The sequence below is a fragment of the Trypanosoma theileri genome (genome assembly GCF_002087225.1).
Source record: "Trypanosoma theileri isolate Edinburgh chromosome Unknown TM35_Tth_7_V1, whole genome shotgun sequence".
Taxonomy (NCBI): Eukaryota; Euglenozoa; class Kinetoplastea; order Trypanosomatida; family Trypanosomatidae; genus Trypanosoma; species Trypanosoma theileri.
The window spans coordinates 288241-303186 of record NW_021639849.1 but is presented as its reverse complement, the minus strand read 5'-3'; the positions used below and the strand labels follow the sequence as shown (position 1 = coordinate 303186).

General features: G+C 40.0%; 8 protein-coding genes across 8 annotated transcripts; all 8 read right to left on the bottom strand.

Annotated features, from left to right (window-relative positions):
- Window positions 1–240: 240 nt before the first annotated feature.
- TM35_000072540 (uncharacterized protein) lies at window positions 241–2256 on the bottom strand (the record flags this gene model as incomplete). The annotated part of the gene is made up of 1 exon (XM_029023700.1): window positions 241–2256. The coding sequence occupies one exon, from the start codon at window positions 2254–2256 to the stop codon at window positions 241–243; it is 2016 nt and encodes a 671-aa protein (XP_028884896.1).
- A 371-nt stretch (window positions 2257–2627) lies between these two features.
- Window positions 2628–3578, bottom strand: TM35_000072530 (putative DNA-J protein; the record flags this gene model as incomplete). Its single annotated transcript, XM_029023699.1, has 1 exon — window positions 2628–3578. One exon carries the CDS (start codon window positions 3576–3578, stop codon window positions 2628–2630), a length of 951 nt encoding a protein of 316 aa, XP_028884895.1.
- Window positions 3579–4092: 514 nt separating this feature from the next.
- Window positions 4093–6087, bottom strand: TM35_000072520 (putative heat shock 70 kDa protein, mitochondrial precursor; the record flags this gene model as incomplete). Its single annotated transcript, XM_029023698.1, has 1 exon — window positions 4093–6087. The coding sequence occupies one exon, from the start codon at window positions 6085–6087 to the stop codon at window positions 4093–4095; it is 1995 nt and encodes a 664-aa protein (XP_028884894.1).
- An 819-nt stretch (window positions 6088–6906) lies between these two features.
- Window positions 6907–7875, bottom strand: TM35_000072510 (uncharacterized protein; the record flags this gene model as incomplete). The annotated part of the gene is made up of 1 exon (XM_029023697.1): window positions 6907–7875. The coding sequence occupies one exon, from the start codon at window positions 7873–7875 to the stop codon at window positions 6907–6909; it is 969 nt and encodes a 322-aa protein (XP_028884893.1).
- A 498-nt stretch (window positions 7876–8373) lies between these two features.
- TM35_000072500 (uncharacterized protein) lies at window positions 8374–8946 on the bottom strand (the record flags this gene model as incomplete). Its single annotated transcript, XM_029023696.1, has 1 exon — window positions 8374–8946. The coding sequence occupies one exon, from the start codon at window positions 8944–8946 to the stop codon at window positions 8374–8376; it is 573 nt and encodes a 190-aa protein (XP_028884892.1).
- A 463-nt stretch (window positions 8947–9409) lies between these two features.
- Window positions 9410–10870, bottom strand: TM35_000072490 (RING finger protein; the record flags this gene model as incomplete). The annotated part of the gene is made up of 1 exon (XM_029023695.1): window positions 9410–10870. The coding sequence occupies one exon, from the start codon at window positions 10868–10870 to the stop codon at window positions 9410–9412; it is 1461 nt and encodes a 486-aa protein (XP_028884891.1).
- Window positions 10871–11408: 538 nt separating this feature from the next.
- On the bottom strand, window positions 11409–13763 carry TM35_000072480 (putative Transitional endoplasmic reticulum ATPase; the record flags this gene model as incomplete). The annotated part of the gene is made up of 1 exon (XM_029023694.1): window positions 11409–13763. One exon carries the CDS (start codon window positions 13761–13763, stop codon window positions 11409–11411), a length of 2355 nt encoding a protein of 784 aa, XP_028884890.1.
- A 668-nt stretch (window positions 13764–14431) lies between these two features.
- TM35_000072470 (heat shock 70 kDa protein, mitochondrial precursor) lies at window positions 14432–14944 on the bottom strand (the record flags this gene model as incomplete). Its single annotated transcript, XM_029023693.1, has 1 exon — window positions 14432–14944. A coding segment is annotated over one exon (513 nt), but the record flags the coding sequence as incomplete, so codon positions are not given.
- Window positions 14945–14946: the final 2 nt, after the last annotated feature.

Below are 14946 nucleotides of genomic sequence, written 5' to 3'. Positions count from 1 at the left end.
AAAAAAAAAAAAGAAATAATAATAAAGAAAATAAAAGAAAATTGGAAGAACTAATAATGAGACAAATTGGGACTCGGGGTGGAAAAGTAAAAAAAAAAAAAAAAACTCCAAAACGACGGTGACGCCGAGAGACCACAGTAGAGTAAAGAGTCATAATTGAATAAGGTCTACGGAAGGAAGTATGTCGTCATTAAAAAAATTCCTCTTTATTTATATATGAGAATGTTTTTTTTTTTTTAGCTAAAATGAGGACATATCCAATGCAGGTATAGAAAGCATCTCACCAGAAGCAATATCACGTGAAGCAACGAGTTTGATGTGTGGTGCTTCCCCTCCATCCTCACATAGTACAACTGTGCAGTTCGCCTGGTTGGGAGCTACACGGCGTACTGCTCCTACGAGTTTCGGTAAAAAGTACATCTTGTTGTCCTTTTTACGCCCACTCAAGCAAATAGCAAATGTTCGCACGTACTCATAAAGAGCATAGAAGAGGGTTAATGAGTACATTTGTTTTTCCTCTTCTGTGAAAAACGCAGTAAAAGTGTCATACACTACACGCATTTCCTCTCGTCCACGTCCACTCAGACGATCTGTGACGAGTGGATAAACACCAAGATGTTTAAGTGCTGTCTGTAGCGGAACCACACTATCTCGTTCGGAGTTAAAACTTTGACTTCCTTCTTCAAAAGAAATTTTGGAATTGCCGCTTTCATTCGCCCTCCGATGACAGCGACGTTGAACAGAAAGTCGATCATGTGTGACACAAATCATAGCAAATAAACGTGTAGTCATATAAGCTAAATCAAGTGGTGTTTGACATACACGTAATGTAAATGTAGAAGAGATAAGGTCTCGTGCACGTTCTACGGCAAGACGATGACGTCCAAGTTCCATAGCAAAAAAGAGAGAAGATCGTTGCTGACATTCCACACTACAGTAACACGCTAATTTTACGCTTGCATTACCAATTAAATCTATAGGAACACGCATCATTTCTTTAGAAGGTTTTAGACATACACAACAACGTTCTGAAGGTTCTGAAACGATGGATTCCATCGCAAGAAGAATCCAATTCTCGTCATATATAGTATCAAATTTTTTATATTGACGACATGTTAAAAGTTGTTTTGCATAATAAGCATCTAGAGAAAGTTTCAACTCATTTTTAGGTAAACTCATTTCAAGATTACATAAAAAAATGTCGAGTTCCCCTATTCTTCGCAATTCTCGACTATGAGGAAGTAATAACATGGCTTGATTTATCTGCGTACCAGCTTCTTCAAAATTACCCAAACCACTTAATGCACGTGCGGCAGCAACATAACCTTTTACCCAACTAGGATCCAATTCAATTATTTTCAACGCATCTTTAAGAGCTTCTTCATAGCGTCCCAAAAATATATTTGTACGAGAACGCAATACCAAAACATCTACCATTTTATGTTGCGTTTCATCATCAAGTTTATCAAGTAATGAGATTGCGTCTTCATACGCTCCTGCGATAAAACGTTCGTTTGCTACACCCAATTGTGGTAGATTAGGAGATATATGAACTTCCATAAATGATAGAGATTCATAGTATTGTTTATCCAGTGTACATGTAGTAGTGTTATCATGGCTACGTCCAGCTCGAGGACCAAGATTACCAAGACCGAAAAAAGAAGTAACCATATAGCTACTACCATGTGGTGAAGAAGAATAGGCATCAATAGGTACATCTGATAAACAAGCACGTGGTAGACTTAAACTGTAATCCATATCGAGTTGCTCATTATAAAAGCGTACAAGCGTCACATTATTTGAATGTCGCACAACGGTACCAGATATTCGACCATTACATACAGCACGATAAGACTCATCCCAATGTTCTCGTAAAAGCAACTGAACATCTTCTTCATCCACTACCCACACATTAGTTCCAACAGGAAGGTCTTCAATAGGCAAACGTGGTACAAGTGGTTTTCGCACACAACTTAAGGATATAACTGGTTCTGGGACATATAACAGTTTTTCTTCTGTTTTGTCTTCTTCAGCCGTCATGTCAACATCAGATTCACCTTTCATGACATCTTCAATTCGGAAATTTCCTCCGACAGTACCCCACTCAGATTCATCAGAACTGCTCTCATGATCACCATCTACTGCTGAACTATCACTACCACTACCACCAGCAACACGAGAGCCTACAGGTGACACTAACTGCAAATCTGCATCAAGCAACTCGTTCATGTCCGGTCTACCAATACGAGACTTCATGACCTTATATATATATATATATATTCAAAGACGATTTTATTTTTGTTAATTTTTTTTTTCCTCACAAAGAAAGAAAACTATTCTCTACAAAGAATTATGCAATTCAGCCCTTTCGGTTTGTTTTGCACCAAATACTATAGTTTGAATATTAAGTAAAAGAAGAAAAAAAAAAAAAAAAAAGAAAAGAAAGGGAAAAGATAAAGTGTGAGAGAAAATAAAAAAAATAATAAACCAAAAAAAGATTATATGGTTACAAAAAGGAGAACAAACGAAGAAAACCCCCCAAAAAAATAATAATAATAAGGCAAACGAGTATAAACTTGTTCATGTATGTGTGTGATATACAGAAAATAACAAAACGACAGAAAAAACTAGCCACCAGAGACTACATGAAAGTGTTCAAGAGGTGGACGTACCTTCTTGAAGTACGTCTCCGGTAAGGGTGGAACTACCGGATCTAACTCCTGTTTGTGTTCAGATGCAGTAAGAAATAAAAGAGCTGCTGCAGCAACAGATGTTTGCAAAACATCATGATGATCATCATAGATCTTCATTAATTCTTCTCTATTTTCCTCAAGTGAACTGTAAAAAACGGTCCTATTGCGGTGATGTTTACGCCATGCAAAAGAACGTTGAAAGACAAAATAAAACGCCATTATAGCTAATATACAACACATATACAACATTGTTCGATTATGCATAGGTAGATCACCACTGTCACTCATCCTATCAACAGTTCGTTGGAACATCGTCTTTGCATTTTCTTCCTTTTCTTTTTCAAGTGAACGGCGGCGTAACTCTGCAGACATATCTGCTTGAGCTGCGAAGGAAGCGTAGCGTGGTTGATGTACACGCACTAAAGGACGATCTAGTACCATCCAGCTACCGTCATCACGGTTCTGGTACATATACTTCCCTTCTGGCGTTACACGCTCAGTGGAAGGATCTAAAGCAGTAACTTTTGCAGCCTCAAAATCTGAAAGTACATCATCATTGTTACCTTCTTCATCCTGATATTGATGATGTTGCTGCTGTTGTTGACCATGTTGTTCCTGTGAAAATGGATTTGGTCGACGAGCATCATCACGCCTTTTTGTACCAGCAGGCTTTAACCTAAGACGCTCATATGCACCCTCTTTCAAAAGCAAATTATAAGCCTTATTGATCTCCTCCATCTTCTTACTATCACCAGTCTTCGAATCTGGGTGGTGAAGTCGTGCTAGTTCCCGGTAGCGTGTTTTTATCTCAGCCTTCGTGCAACTACGACTAAGACCCAATACCGCAAACGGTTCATTTGACAAAAGCAACAACGAACGACGCATATACACGTTAGGCGTTAAAAGTCTGCGAGCGACAAAACAACAGAAAACACACAAAAAGAACCACGGTATTAACGATAAAAACTCGAAAAGAGGTAGTTCCCAACACCACCCAAACAACTCCGCTAAATATATTCCATAAGGAAAAAATATTAATTTCAATGAAAAAAAAGAGAAGAAAAAAGAAAAACTCAAGTTTCACATTGCAAAGTACTAGAATTAGCATTTTATTAAAAAAAAAAATACCTAAAACAAATATGAGTACCTGATACTTCATCAGAACATCATCAAATAATTCTATATTTCATTTTTCTTTAATAATAATAATAATAATAATAATAATAATAATAATAATAATAATAATAATAATAAAAGACTTAAACAGGTTTTCAAAATTCTTTAAATTGAATATTCAGAAAAGCATCTAACAAACTAGCAGCATTTAAAAAAAATGAGTTCTTCCACTACATACAACACCGATATCCAACAAAAACAAATCAAAAAAAAGGTACTTCTATTACTGCTTCTTATCAGAGTCCTGTTGTTGTTGTTGTTGTTGTTGTTGCTGCTGATCCTGTTGCTGCTGCTGTTCACCCTGATTGCTGCTGTTGTTGTTGCTGTTTGCTGCCGCCGCCTGCTGGTACTCGGTACGGCCGCATTCCATGACTGCCTTCTGAAGCTTATCTGTTGCCGCAGAGAGCTCGTCCTTTGCCACGTTAGGGTTCTCCATCGCCTTGCGGAGCTCTGCGAGAAGCGTGCGCACATTCTCCTTCTCGGCGTCGCTCACATACTTCCACTCTGTCAGCTGGCGCTCAGCTGTGGTCACCTGGGTCTCGGCGTTGTTGCGCACCTCCACCAGCTCGCGCTTGAGACGGTCTGCCTCTGCGTGTGTCTCCGAATCGCGGATCATACGCTCAATGTCCTCCTTGCTCAGACCACCGTTTGCTGTGATTGTGATGTTCTGTGTTTTGCCAGTTGCCTTGTCCTTCGCCGTGACGTGGCAAATACCGTTGGCATCGATGTCGAAGGTCACCTCGATCTGTGGCACACCACGTGGAGCTGGTGGGATGCCAACTAGGTCGAACTGGCCCATCATCTGGTTGTCTGCCGCCATCTCGCGCTCGCCCTGGAACACCTTGATGCCCACCTGTGTCTGGTTGTCTGCGGCTGTGGAGAAGGTCTGGCTCTTCTTGGTTGGGATCGTCGTGTTCTTCGGGATCATGCGTGTGAAGACGCCACCAAGCGTCTCAATACCGAGTGACAGTGGCGTCACATCGAGCAGCACGAGGCCCTTCACGTCACCGCGCAGCACACCGCCTAGTGTCGCCGCACCGAGTGCCACCGCCTCATCAGGGTTCACACCACGGAATGGTTCACGACCAAAGAACTGCTTGACGGCCTCAATCACCTTCGGCATACGTGTCATACCACCGACAAGCACCACCTCGGAGATCTCCTTCAGGTCCACACCAGCATCCTTGATGCACTGCTTGCACGGAGCCAACGACCGCTGCACAAGCTTGTCAGCCAGTGCCTCAAACTTGCTGCGGCTCACCGTCATCTGCACGTGCTGAGCACCGTCCTGGTTCGCTGTGATGAAAGGCAGGTTAACCTCTGTCTCCATTGTCGTCGACAACTCGCACTTCGCCTTCTCGGCAGCCTCGCGGATACGCTGCAGGGCCATGCGCTCGTTGCTCAGATCGATACCCGTTGACTTCTTGAACTCCGTCAGGATGTAGTCAGAGAGGCACAGGTCAAAGTCCTCACCACCAAGGTGTGTGTCACCGTTTGTGGCCTTCACCTCGAACACACCACCGGCAATCTCAAGCACGGAGATATCGAACGTACCACCACCAAGGTCGTACACCGCAATCATGCTGTCCTTGGTCTTGTCCAGACCGTAGGCCAGTGCAGCGGCTGTTGGCTCGTTCACGACGCGGATCACGTTAAGACCGGCGATTGTACCGGCATCTTTTGTTGCTTGCCTCTGCGCGTCATTGAAGTATGCAGGGCACGTCACCACAGCATTGGAGACCTTGCGGCCAAGGAAGTTCTCTGATGTCTCCTTCATCTTCTCCAGCACAAACGCACCCACCTGAGAAGGTGAGTACTGCTTGCCGTTGGCATCCTGCACCCACGCGTCACCGTTGGAGCTGCGCACAATCTTGTAGGGCACGTTCTTGATGTCATGCTGGATATGGGGGTCGTCGAAGCGTCGGCCAATCAGTCGCTTCACTGCAAAGAAGGTTGACTGAGGGTTTGTGATGGCCTGGCGCTTTGCAGCAAGACCGACCAGTTTCTCCTGGCCCTTGAACGCCACCACAGACGGTGTTGTACGGAAACCCTCGGCGTTCTCCAGCACACGCGGTCTGTCACCCTCCATGACGGCGACGCAGCTGTACGTGGTGCCAAGGTCAATGCCGATCACATCACCTGTCACCTTAGTTGACTGCCAGCGTGCCAGTGACGCGGCAGCCAGACTTCCGGAGGTACGCAGACGACGAGCGAACATATCCAAAGGCACTTATTTACTCTTAGTTTTAATGTTTGGTGAGAGCTTATTTCTTCTAAGAATTATACAAGACGTGGAGTAAAAAGAAAATATAGAACAAAAAATAGTTTTATTTTTTAAAAAAGAATAAATTAAAATGTTTTTTTTTTATTATTATTATTCATCTATTTCGTTTGGTACGTGTTATATAAATAACAAAAAATAGTATACCATATTTTGGAGTGAAAAATGGATGGTGATATGCGTCATTGAAGAGAATATATGTTTAGTCTGTTTGTATTATGTAGATGGTGGAATGTCTGCAGCACCAGCTGTTGCTGTGATACCAGTTATTTTTTTTGTGTTAGTACATGTATGTATCTTTAGAGAAACTCTTTGCCGCTTTTTTTATTTTTTGTTCTACTTAGCCATTATTTAAACTAATTGATATTCCTTTTTGTACTGAAAGAGAGAGAGAAGAAAAAGCGGTTATGGTGAAAATAAGTGGATCATTTTAACGTTGAACTGTACTAATATAATAATCTAAAAACACTGTTTAAATGACTTCTTGAATAATAACACTGAGAGAAAAATAAACGAATGAATCTTCTGTCTCGAAATTCTATAAATCCACAGGTTACATAAATGAACGCATAGTGGTATTTGTGGCTCTAATTATTAAAATACAAATAAAAAAAGAAATTAGCATGAGTCAAAATAAAAATAAAATGAACAGTGTGCTCTATACTGTTAAAAAATTATAAGAAAAAACATCAACAACAGTAATCTTTGAAGTTCCCTCGTTTTTCCGTTTGCACTTGAGAGTCATGTAAAGCCCAGTCAAGCTGAGAGAACCACTACATGAGATAAGGCACCTTCTGAAGGTGTTACTGCAGTCCAAACTTCTTTCTTACACTGGACAAGAGAGGCGACTGTATATGATATTGTGCTGTTGGTTGTTGCATGTTGAGGTAAAAGGGACTGCGCCGTCCAATACTTTGTCGGTTGTGGATGTTCACCGGTATCAATGATTGTGAGTTTACCAGAGACATCACCAGCTGCTATTCGTCCATGGTACATGGAAACAGAACGAATAGGTACACGAACCTTTCCTGTTCCAAATGCCTCTTCTCGAACATTACTTGTTGAACAACGCATAACAAAGACACGACCTCCAACTGTACCTGCAGCTACGGCAGCAGAATCTAATGATGCTGAAATACTGGTAATTTGATCTGGGACAGCAAGTATAGTTACCGGTTCACGTCCTCTTCGTGCATCGTATAGCATTACTTTACCATCATAATTAGCCACAGCAAATGTGTTATTGTTAACTGCCACTGCCCCAATAACTCGAGGTTTGGGGGTTAAGAAGCTTAATCGCACTGCAGCGCGCTCAATATCTATTACCTCTGCACTACTTGGAGAACTACTTAAAAGCAGTGAAGGTTCCTGTGGCACTTCTTTCAGTGACAGTACTGGTGTCTCTTCCTGGAAGGTGTAGCACCGCACTACTGTGCGTGAATGACGTGAAATAACGGCGATGCTTCCCATTCCAGTACCAATAGCTATACAAGAATCGGCAGACAAGAAACAAGAGGATATAACGGGATCGCCACCAATGATATGATGCGGAAAACTCTCCAGATGTATAGAGCTGCGTGTAGAAGGTTCGTAATTAGAATCATCCTTTTTGAAAATGTGAGTTCCGTTCATCATAGTACTCACAAGACAGTCGTTGGTGATATCACTATGCGCCATGTTTGAGATGCGGCCTTGCACCTCAAAACGGCATGTAATTCTGTCCATACGTGATATTTATACTATTTTTTCTTCCCTTATATATATGCACACTAAAGGACCACCACTACCTTTCTACTTTAAATAGATCCAAGGAAAAAGAAAAAGACAAAAAGAAAAAAAGAAAAAAAAAAAAAAAAACACCACATATTTTGAACATTTTAGGATAAAACATTCATTCGTCAAAGAGATACACAGAAGAACAAGAAAAAAAAAAAAAGAAAAAGAAAGGAAAATAAGATGGCACCTAAATTCCTCCATCCTCATGTTTACATAAATAGAAGAAAAAAAAAAAAATGTATGGATTAGATAAAACAAAAACAATAATAGCAAAAAAAAAAAAATAAATATCACGGTACTCACTTTATCCCAAGCAAACCCAACATCATTCTTATTTTTTTTTTTCTTTTCATATTCATCTCCATTTTTCTTTGCTGTAGGAGAACGCCAATCCAACATGAAAAAAAATAAAAATAAGAATCGTTACTATTTTTTTTTTTTTTTACCTTACTTCCTCTTAAAGAACTCGAATGGATACAAAATAGTACCCACACCCACACCAATAGCAATGGCAGCAGGTATATGAATAGGTGCATAAGCAAGGAAACATTTAGTTGTAAGTCTAAAAAACTCTTTCCGACGTTCTTTCCATGTTCTCTCATTGAATATTGCCCACATTCCAGGATAGAAAAGATGTGAAGCTACAAGACAAGAGAGTCCCGGCACCTGTGCTGTAATAGGACCAAGATAAGGCATAAAACCTTTTTTTGCCTTTTCATTTTTTATTTTAGGTTCAAGAATAAAAAAATAGGCACACCAACTGGCGATAAAATTTACGTAAAAGAAATCACTCATCATGCGAGGTATAAGTGTTTTCTTTGAATCCTGTGTTTGTGACAACTTCAATAGTGGAGAAGATGGAATAGAAACACAAAAGGGTACCGCAAATAGAGTTGCACATATTGTGGCTCGGATAATAAGTTTAAAGGTCGAATGAGTCACCAATACTTCTCCTTTCTGCTGCTGCTGCTGCTGTTCTCCTGATGAAATTCTTTTCTTTGGCAACTCAATATAAGACATTCTCTTCTCTACCCAATGTATACACCTCTACCACTAACACCCTCCACCTCCTCCCTCCCTCACTCTTTTCTTATCTACGCTTTTGTTGTAGAAAAAAGAAAAACATGATATTACAAAAACCAGATTAAATAAGAAGAAAGAAAAAAAAAGAAAAGAAAAATGGAACGAAATAAAAACAATAACAAAAATAAAAAAAAAATAAAGAGCAATCCTTTGGTTATCATTCAAGTTCATCTAACTCTTAGAAAAGAGAACCATGAAGAAATTGAGAGGAAATCCTCCCTTCTCTCTACTCTAAGAGTCACAGTCACAGTGATGGAAACATAGACACATAGTGAATCAAAAAAAAAAAAAAAAAAAAAAAAAAAAAAAAAAAAGAAAAAAAAAAAGAAAATATTATCAAGACGAATAAAAGGACAAAAACAAAAAAGCAAATAATAATAATAAAAAAAAAGATATGGCATCAGTCAATACCTTCTTTCCGCAATACATTACACCAGTGGGCTGCTTGTGCAAGACGAGATTTAATTTCATCCACTTTATCTTGATTGGGTAAAAGGTGAATAAGTGCACTAGTCTCTTCAGTACGAAGTTCAAGTTGTTGTAAGCGGTAGTGAAAAGATGTGTTGGAAAGACCACCAAAGTAAAGTGCAATATATCCATTCATTAATGTCAATCGACATTCATGTAATACACGTTGTGTCTCGAGAATAATATTTAATGCATTCGCATGCATTTGTGTATCCTTATGATGTTGCGTTTCACTTCGTATTTTCTGTAATAACTTTTCTAGTGTTTCTTTTTCAAGGAAAATACTTTCCTTATGATTTTCCCATCGTGTAAAACAATTTAGAAAAAACACTTGATCACTATTTTTATTATTATCAGGATCACGTTTATCACAATTATAGTAACTACGATTATGTTCTGACCATGGTCCAAGACACACCCAACAATACTCATGATGACAACAACTACATGTCATATGATTACAACCTTGATTTTTCTCTGTACGTACTGCACATTTTGGACAACCTTTTGTTTTTTCTTGAATAAGTGCCAGTGTTGGTTCATTCTTTTGAAGGACTTCCTCCCAACGTCTCATCATTTGACAAGTTGCGGGAGCATGAGGGGGTTGAAGGCAATTAAAACAAAATTCAAATCCACATATAGAACAACATACATCTGGTCCAGAATCTCGTAGAGTCATCACATGTAATACACCTTCACAAGATGCTTTATTAGGGCAACAACGCATATGCAAATTGTTTCTAAGATAATCCCTAATCATACGTTGTTGTACATGTCCATACTCCTTTGGGGGTAAAAGTTCCTTAAATACACCAATACCTACTATACTACAACACTTCTTCTTAGGGCACCGTTTGTTAAATAAGTCAAGATCATGCTTTAATGCAAAAATTAGGTTCGCTGCAAAACAATCCGTACAGAAAAAATGTTGACATCTGGGGATAGCCACTGCTTTCCCTACAGCCACTACATCTCCACATATAGGACACTCCAGAGGTGTATCATTTCTCACTAATAAAGTATCTTCTTCTTCATTATCAGAGGAATTCTTAACAGTACAGATATCTGTAATGTTAAGTTCCTTATTAATTTTTTCCATATCACCCAGGTATCTTTCTAATACAGCATCATTCATTACCCAACCGAGACGTCGAAGAACAAGAAGTGCGGCTTCAGGTGTTAATCCAAGAATTTCATTTGCTTTTTCAATATCCCCACGCATATTTTCTAGTACCTGACTCGCTGACAGCGTTGTAAAGGACTCCGTTCCCAAAGAAGCAACACCTGGCATATGTTTCTCTTCCATCTTTTCTGCAGTTAACGACCAAGGACCTTCGTCATATACAGAATCATAATCCTCTTCAATATAGTACTCCTCCTCAGCGAAGGACATTGGTACAAATAAAGATATACCACTAATAACTTATATTGTATAAATATATACACAGAGACAGAGACACAGAGAATCTTATTTTATTTTTCTTCTCCCCAATCTCTCTCTCTCTCTTTTTCTTTTCTTTTTACGTTTCTCAGCGTCTTGTTGTATTAGCTGAGAGAAGAAGAGTAAAAAGAAAAAAAAATTAAAAAACAGCAACTAACAGAAACAAAATAAAAAAAAAGAGAAGAAAAAAAAAGATGAGGGGATGTGAAAAGCAGTGTCATACTTCCAAACAGAGATAAAGGGCATAGATATCACTAGAGAGGTTTTGATAATAGCAAAACTTTTTTTTTTCTCTTATGTTTGTTTTTTTCTTCTTCAATCTTAAAAGGGGGAAGAAGAGCACAGAAGGTTCACCTACTTTACTTCTCACTTTCTGTTCCTCTCATTTTTTTTTTTTTTCTCCCCCACTCATTACTCGTTTTTTTTTTTTTTTCTTCCTCTGGAAAGGGGGTGCTGTTTACCGCATTGTAAAATTTAACGCCTGAATGCCTTATCCACCACCCATCGCCCAGCGCTTATACCATTCAACATCACGTTGACTGATTCGCGGTTTAACTTTCTGCAGTGCGGCATCAATATCACTGTGCGTGATGTACGCTGCCTTTGCATCTTCCGTCACCCGCAGAAAAGCCGCCTCCTTCACCACCGCCACCACCTCCGCCCCGCTGTAACCCTCCGTCCTACTCGCCACGTACTCCGCGTTGAGATCGGGAGCGACGGGAATACGGGCAAAGTGAATCTCTACAATGGCCTTACGCTCTGAGAGATCTGGAAGGCCAACGTAGACTTTGCGATCAATACGTCCGGGTCGAAGGACGGCAGTGTCAATGTTATCTGGACGATTGGTTGCCGCTACAAACACCAACGCCTCAGAAGATTCATCCAATGCAGCAGGGAGACCATCTAATTCGGTAAGAAATTGAGAGATAACACGATCGGATACACCACCTTGTCCACGATGTGAACACATACCATCCAGTTCATCAATAAATACCACACATGGGGCTACAGCACGGGCTCGTGTAAAAATATCTCGTACTGCCTTTTCACTATCTCCTACCCACTTTGAAAACACTTCAGGTCCTTTAACTGAAATGAAATTCATTTTAGATTCATTAGCAAGCGCTTTTGCTAACATCGTCTTACTACAACCTGGAGGTCCATAGAGTAGAACTCCCTTAGGTGGTGAAAGCTTGAATTTGCGGAATACCCAACTCTGTTTACCGAGACACCAGGCTACACAATCCTGTAGTGTCTTCTTTGCAGATTCACTTCCACCAATATCACCCCAAGTAACTTGTGGTACTGACACTTCAAACTGTTTTAGTGAAGAGGGTCGTACTATTGTTAATGCCTTTTGCAACGAACTATCAGAGAGTCCTATACTTCCTGTTGATGTAAAATTCTCTACTATTCCAACTTCTATAAGATGAGCCAAATCACGCTGGGTAAAACCATGAGCTTGTTCTGCTACAGACTTAAGAGTTTCCTCTGAAATATGAGTAGAAGACAACGTTTTTTGTTTATCCATGATAGTCTTTAAACATTTTAACCGTTCTTCTGCTGAACCTGGTGTAAGAAGTACAACACGATTACTAAAACGTTCCCTTGTTAAAAGAGAACGAGATACTGCTTCAGCAGATGGTGCAGAAGCAATAACACGAACATCAAGTTGCTGACGTTTAATGTTATCAAGTTCTTCACATAATACAGCTGCTACAAGATTCATAGCCCATAATGAACCAGCCATAGAACTAGGATTAGTTCCACAAATAAGATGAAGATCATCAATTAATACCGTTGATGGTGCAGCAATTTTTGCACGCGTAAATGCTTCACGAAGTACTGTTGAACTAGTCACATCACTTGCATCACCTTGTGGAAGTTCTTCAACAGAAATAATTTCAACATGACGTCGATGCAAAGTAGTGGCATCTTGTCCTTCATTTTGAAGGTATTGAGTCTTACCAGTTCCAGCTTCTCCAATAACCAAAACGTGTTCCAAAAGAGTTGAATTCTCCTTAATATGAAGATTTTCTTCAGGTGTTTTATCTTCATAATTCACATCATGAGCACCATCTCGTATTACTGTGTTATCCATAAGCATACCTAGTGTAACTTTATTCTCCTTTTCCAAACTTTTTTCATTCTTTACACAAGGTATACATCTTACTACTTCAACATAAAATGGATGCGTTGCTATGCGTATCATAGCACGCATTCCATTATATACTAAACGATGTTGATATTGACGTCGAAAAGCGGCACGAACTTGCAAAAATGGAATTTCAGGTGGAGTTGAATCATTACCCACATCACGTGTAATTTCCACATCTACCTGAGAAATTGGTTCCATAACAGAAGGATTTTTTACTACAGATACAATAACCTGTTTATCTCTAAGTGCTGCCGACATTTCATCAGCAAGCAAAATAGTTTGTGAATGACATGATGATGAAAGAAAAGCTTCACAGTACGCCTCACGTACACTGGACTTTATATGTAAAATAGCACCACTTAAAATTCCCAAATTCTTAAAAGAAGAAGGAGATAGTCGTGCCTCATTAGATGGCAAAGAACTATCAGAACGAGGTTGTAATAAGAACTCTATACTTGTTCCTTTACGCTCCTCTGAGGTTTTTGTTGTTGTTTTTGAAGGGGCAGGAGGAACTTGTGCAGGCAACGAACCCTCTGTGCCTGGAAATCCCTCACGCCCCCGTCTTTGCGGCACTGACTCCTCCACAACAGTTGTTTCTGCTTTCGATCCGGCCGAGGTTCGCACAAATCCTGTTCCATCAGCATTTGGACGAATGGGCGGCTTGAACCGCGCCTTTTTGGGGGCCATCCTATTCGTTATACCAATAGAGGAAAATAATCCATTACAAAAACAATACACCCCCACCCCCCACGCCCAACCACAGAATACAGATACAAAGAAAGAAAAAGAAAAAAAAAAAGAAATAAAAACACAAACAGACAAAAAAACAGCACCAAAATAAAAACATAACAATACCATTAGTTTGGCATATTGCCCGAAACAAAATAATGAAATAAACACTTATTTATTAATATAATTCTTTACTCAGTTTAAAATTCGAGCACCTCTCCAAGAATAAGGAACTAACTTCATTGCTGTATATATATATTTTAAAAAAGAAAGTAAATCACAATGGCAGCTTTATTGTGTCCAAGAACCCTCACAATACCACACGTCAAACCCCTTTTTTTTTTCTTAAAAAAAAAAAAAAAAAGAACCGATGGGTCATAAGAGAATTAGAGACAAAAAAAACCACCATTTTTATCTGAATATTAAATTAACATTACACTTATTCGCACAAGTAATATAAGACACAACAAAAAACAACAACAGTAGGAAAATATTTTAAAATTAGCCTGTACAAAGTGACTGTAATAATAATAACTTCAGATAACACCGAATACTCCACTGGTTCAACAACAACAGTCAAACTTTAGTTCCAACAAGAGACAAAACAATAATCAGTATTACCACTTCTACTGCTTCTTATCAGAGTCCTGTTGTTGTTGTTGCTGTTGCTGCTGATCCTGTTGCTGCTGCTGTTCACCCTGATTGCTGCTGTTGTTGTTGCTGTTTGCTGCCGCCGCCTGCTGGTACTCGGTACGGCCGCATTCCATGACTGCCTTCTGAAGCTTATCTGTTGCCGCAGAGAGCTCGTCCTTTGCCACGTTAGGGTTCTCCATCGCCTTGCGGAGCTCTGCGAGAAGCGTGCGCACATTCTCCTTCTCGGCGTCGCTCACATACTTCCACTCTGTCAGCTGGCGCTCAGCTGTGGTCACCTGGGTCTCGGCGTTGTTGCGCACCTCCACCAGCTCGCGCTTGAGACGGTCTGCCTCTGCGTGTGTCTCCGAATCGCGGATCATACGCTCAATGTCCTCCTTGCTCAGACCACCGTTTGCTGTGATTGTGATGTTCTGTGTTTTGCCAGTTGCCTTGTCCTTCGCCGCGACGTGGCAAATACCGTTGGCATCGATGTCGAAGGTCACCTCGA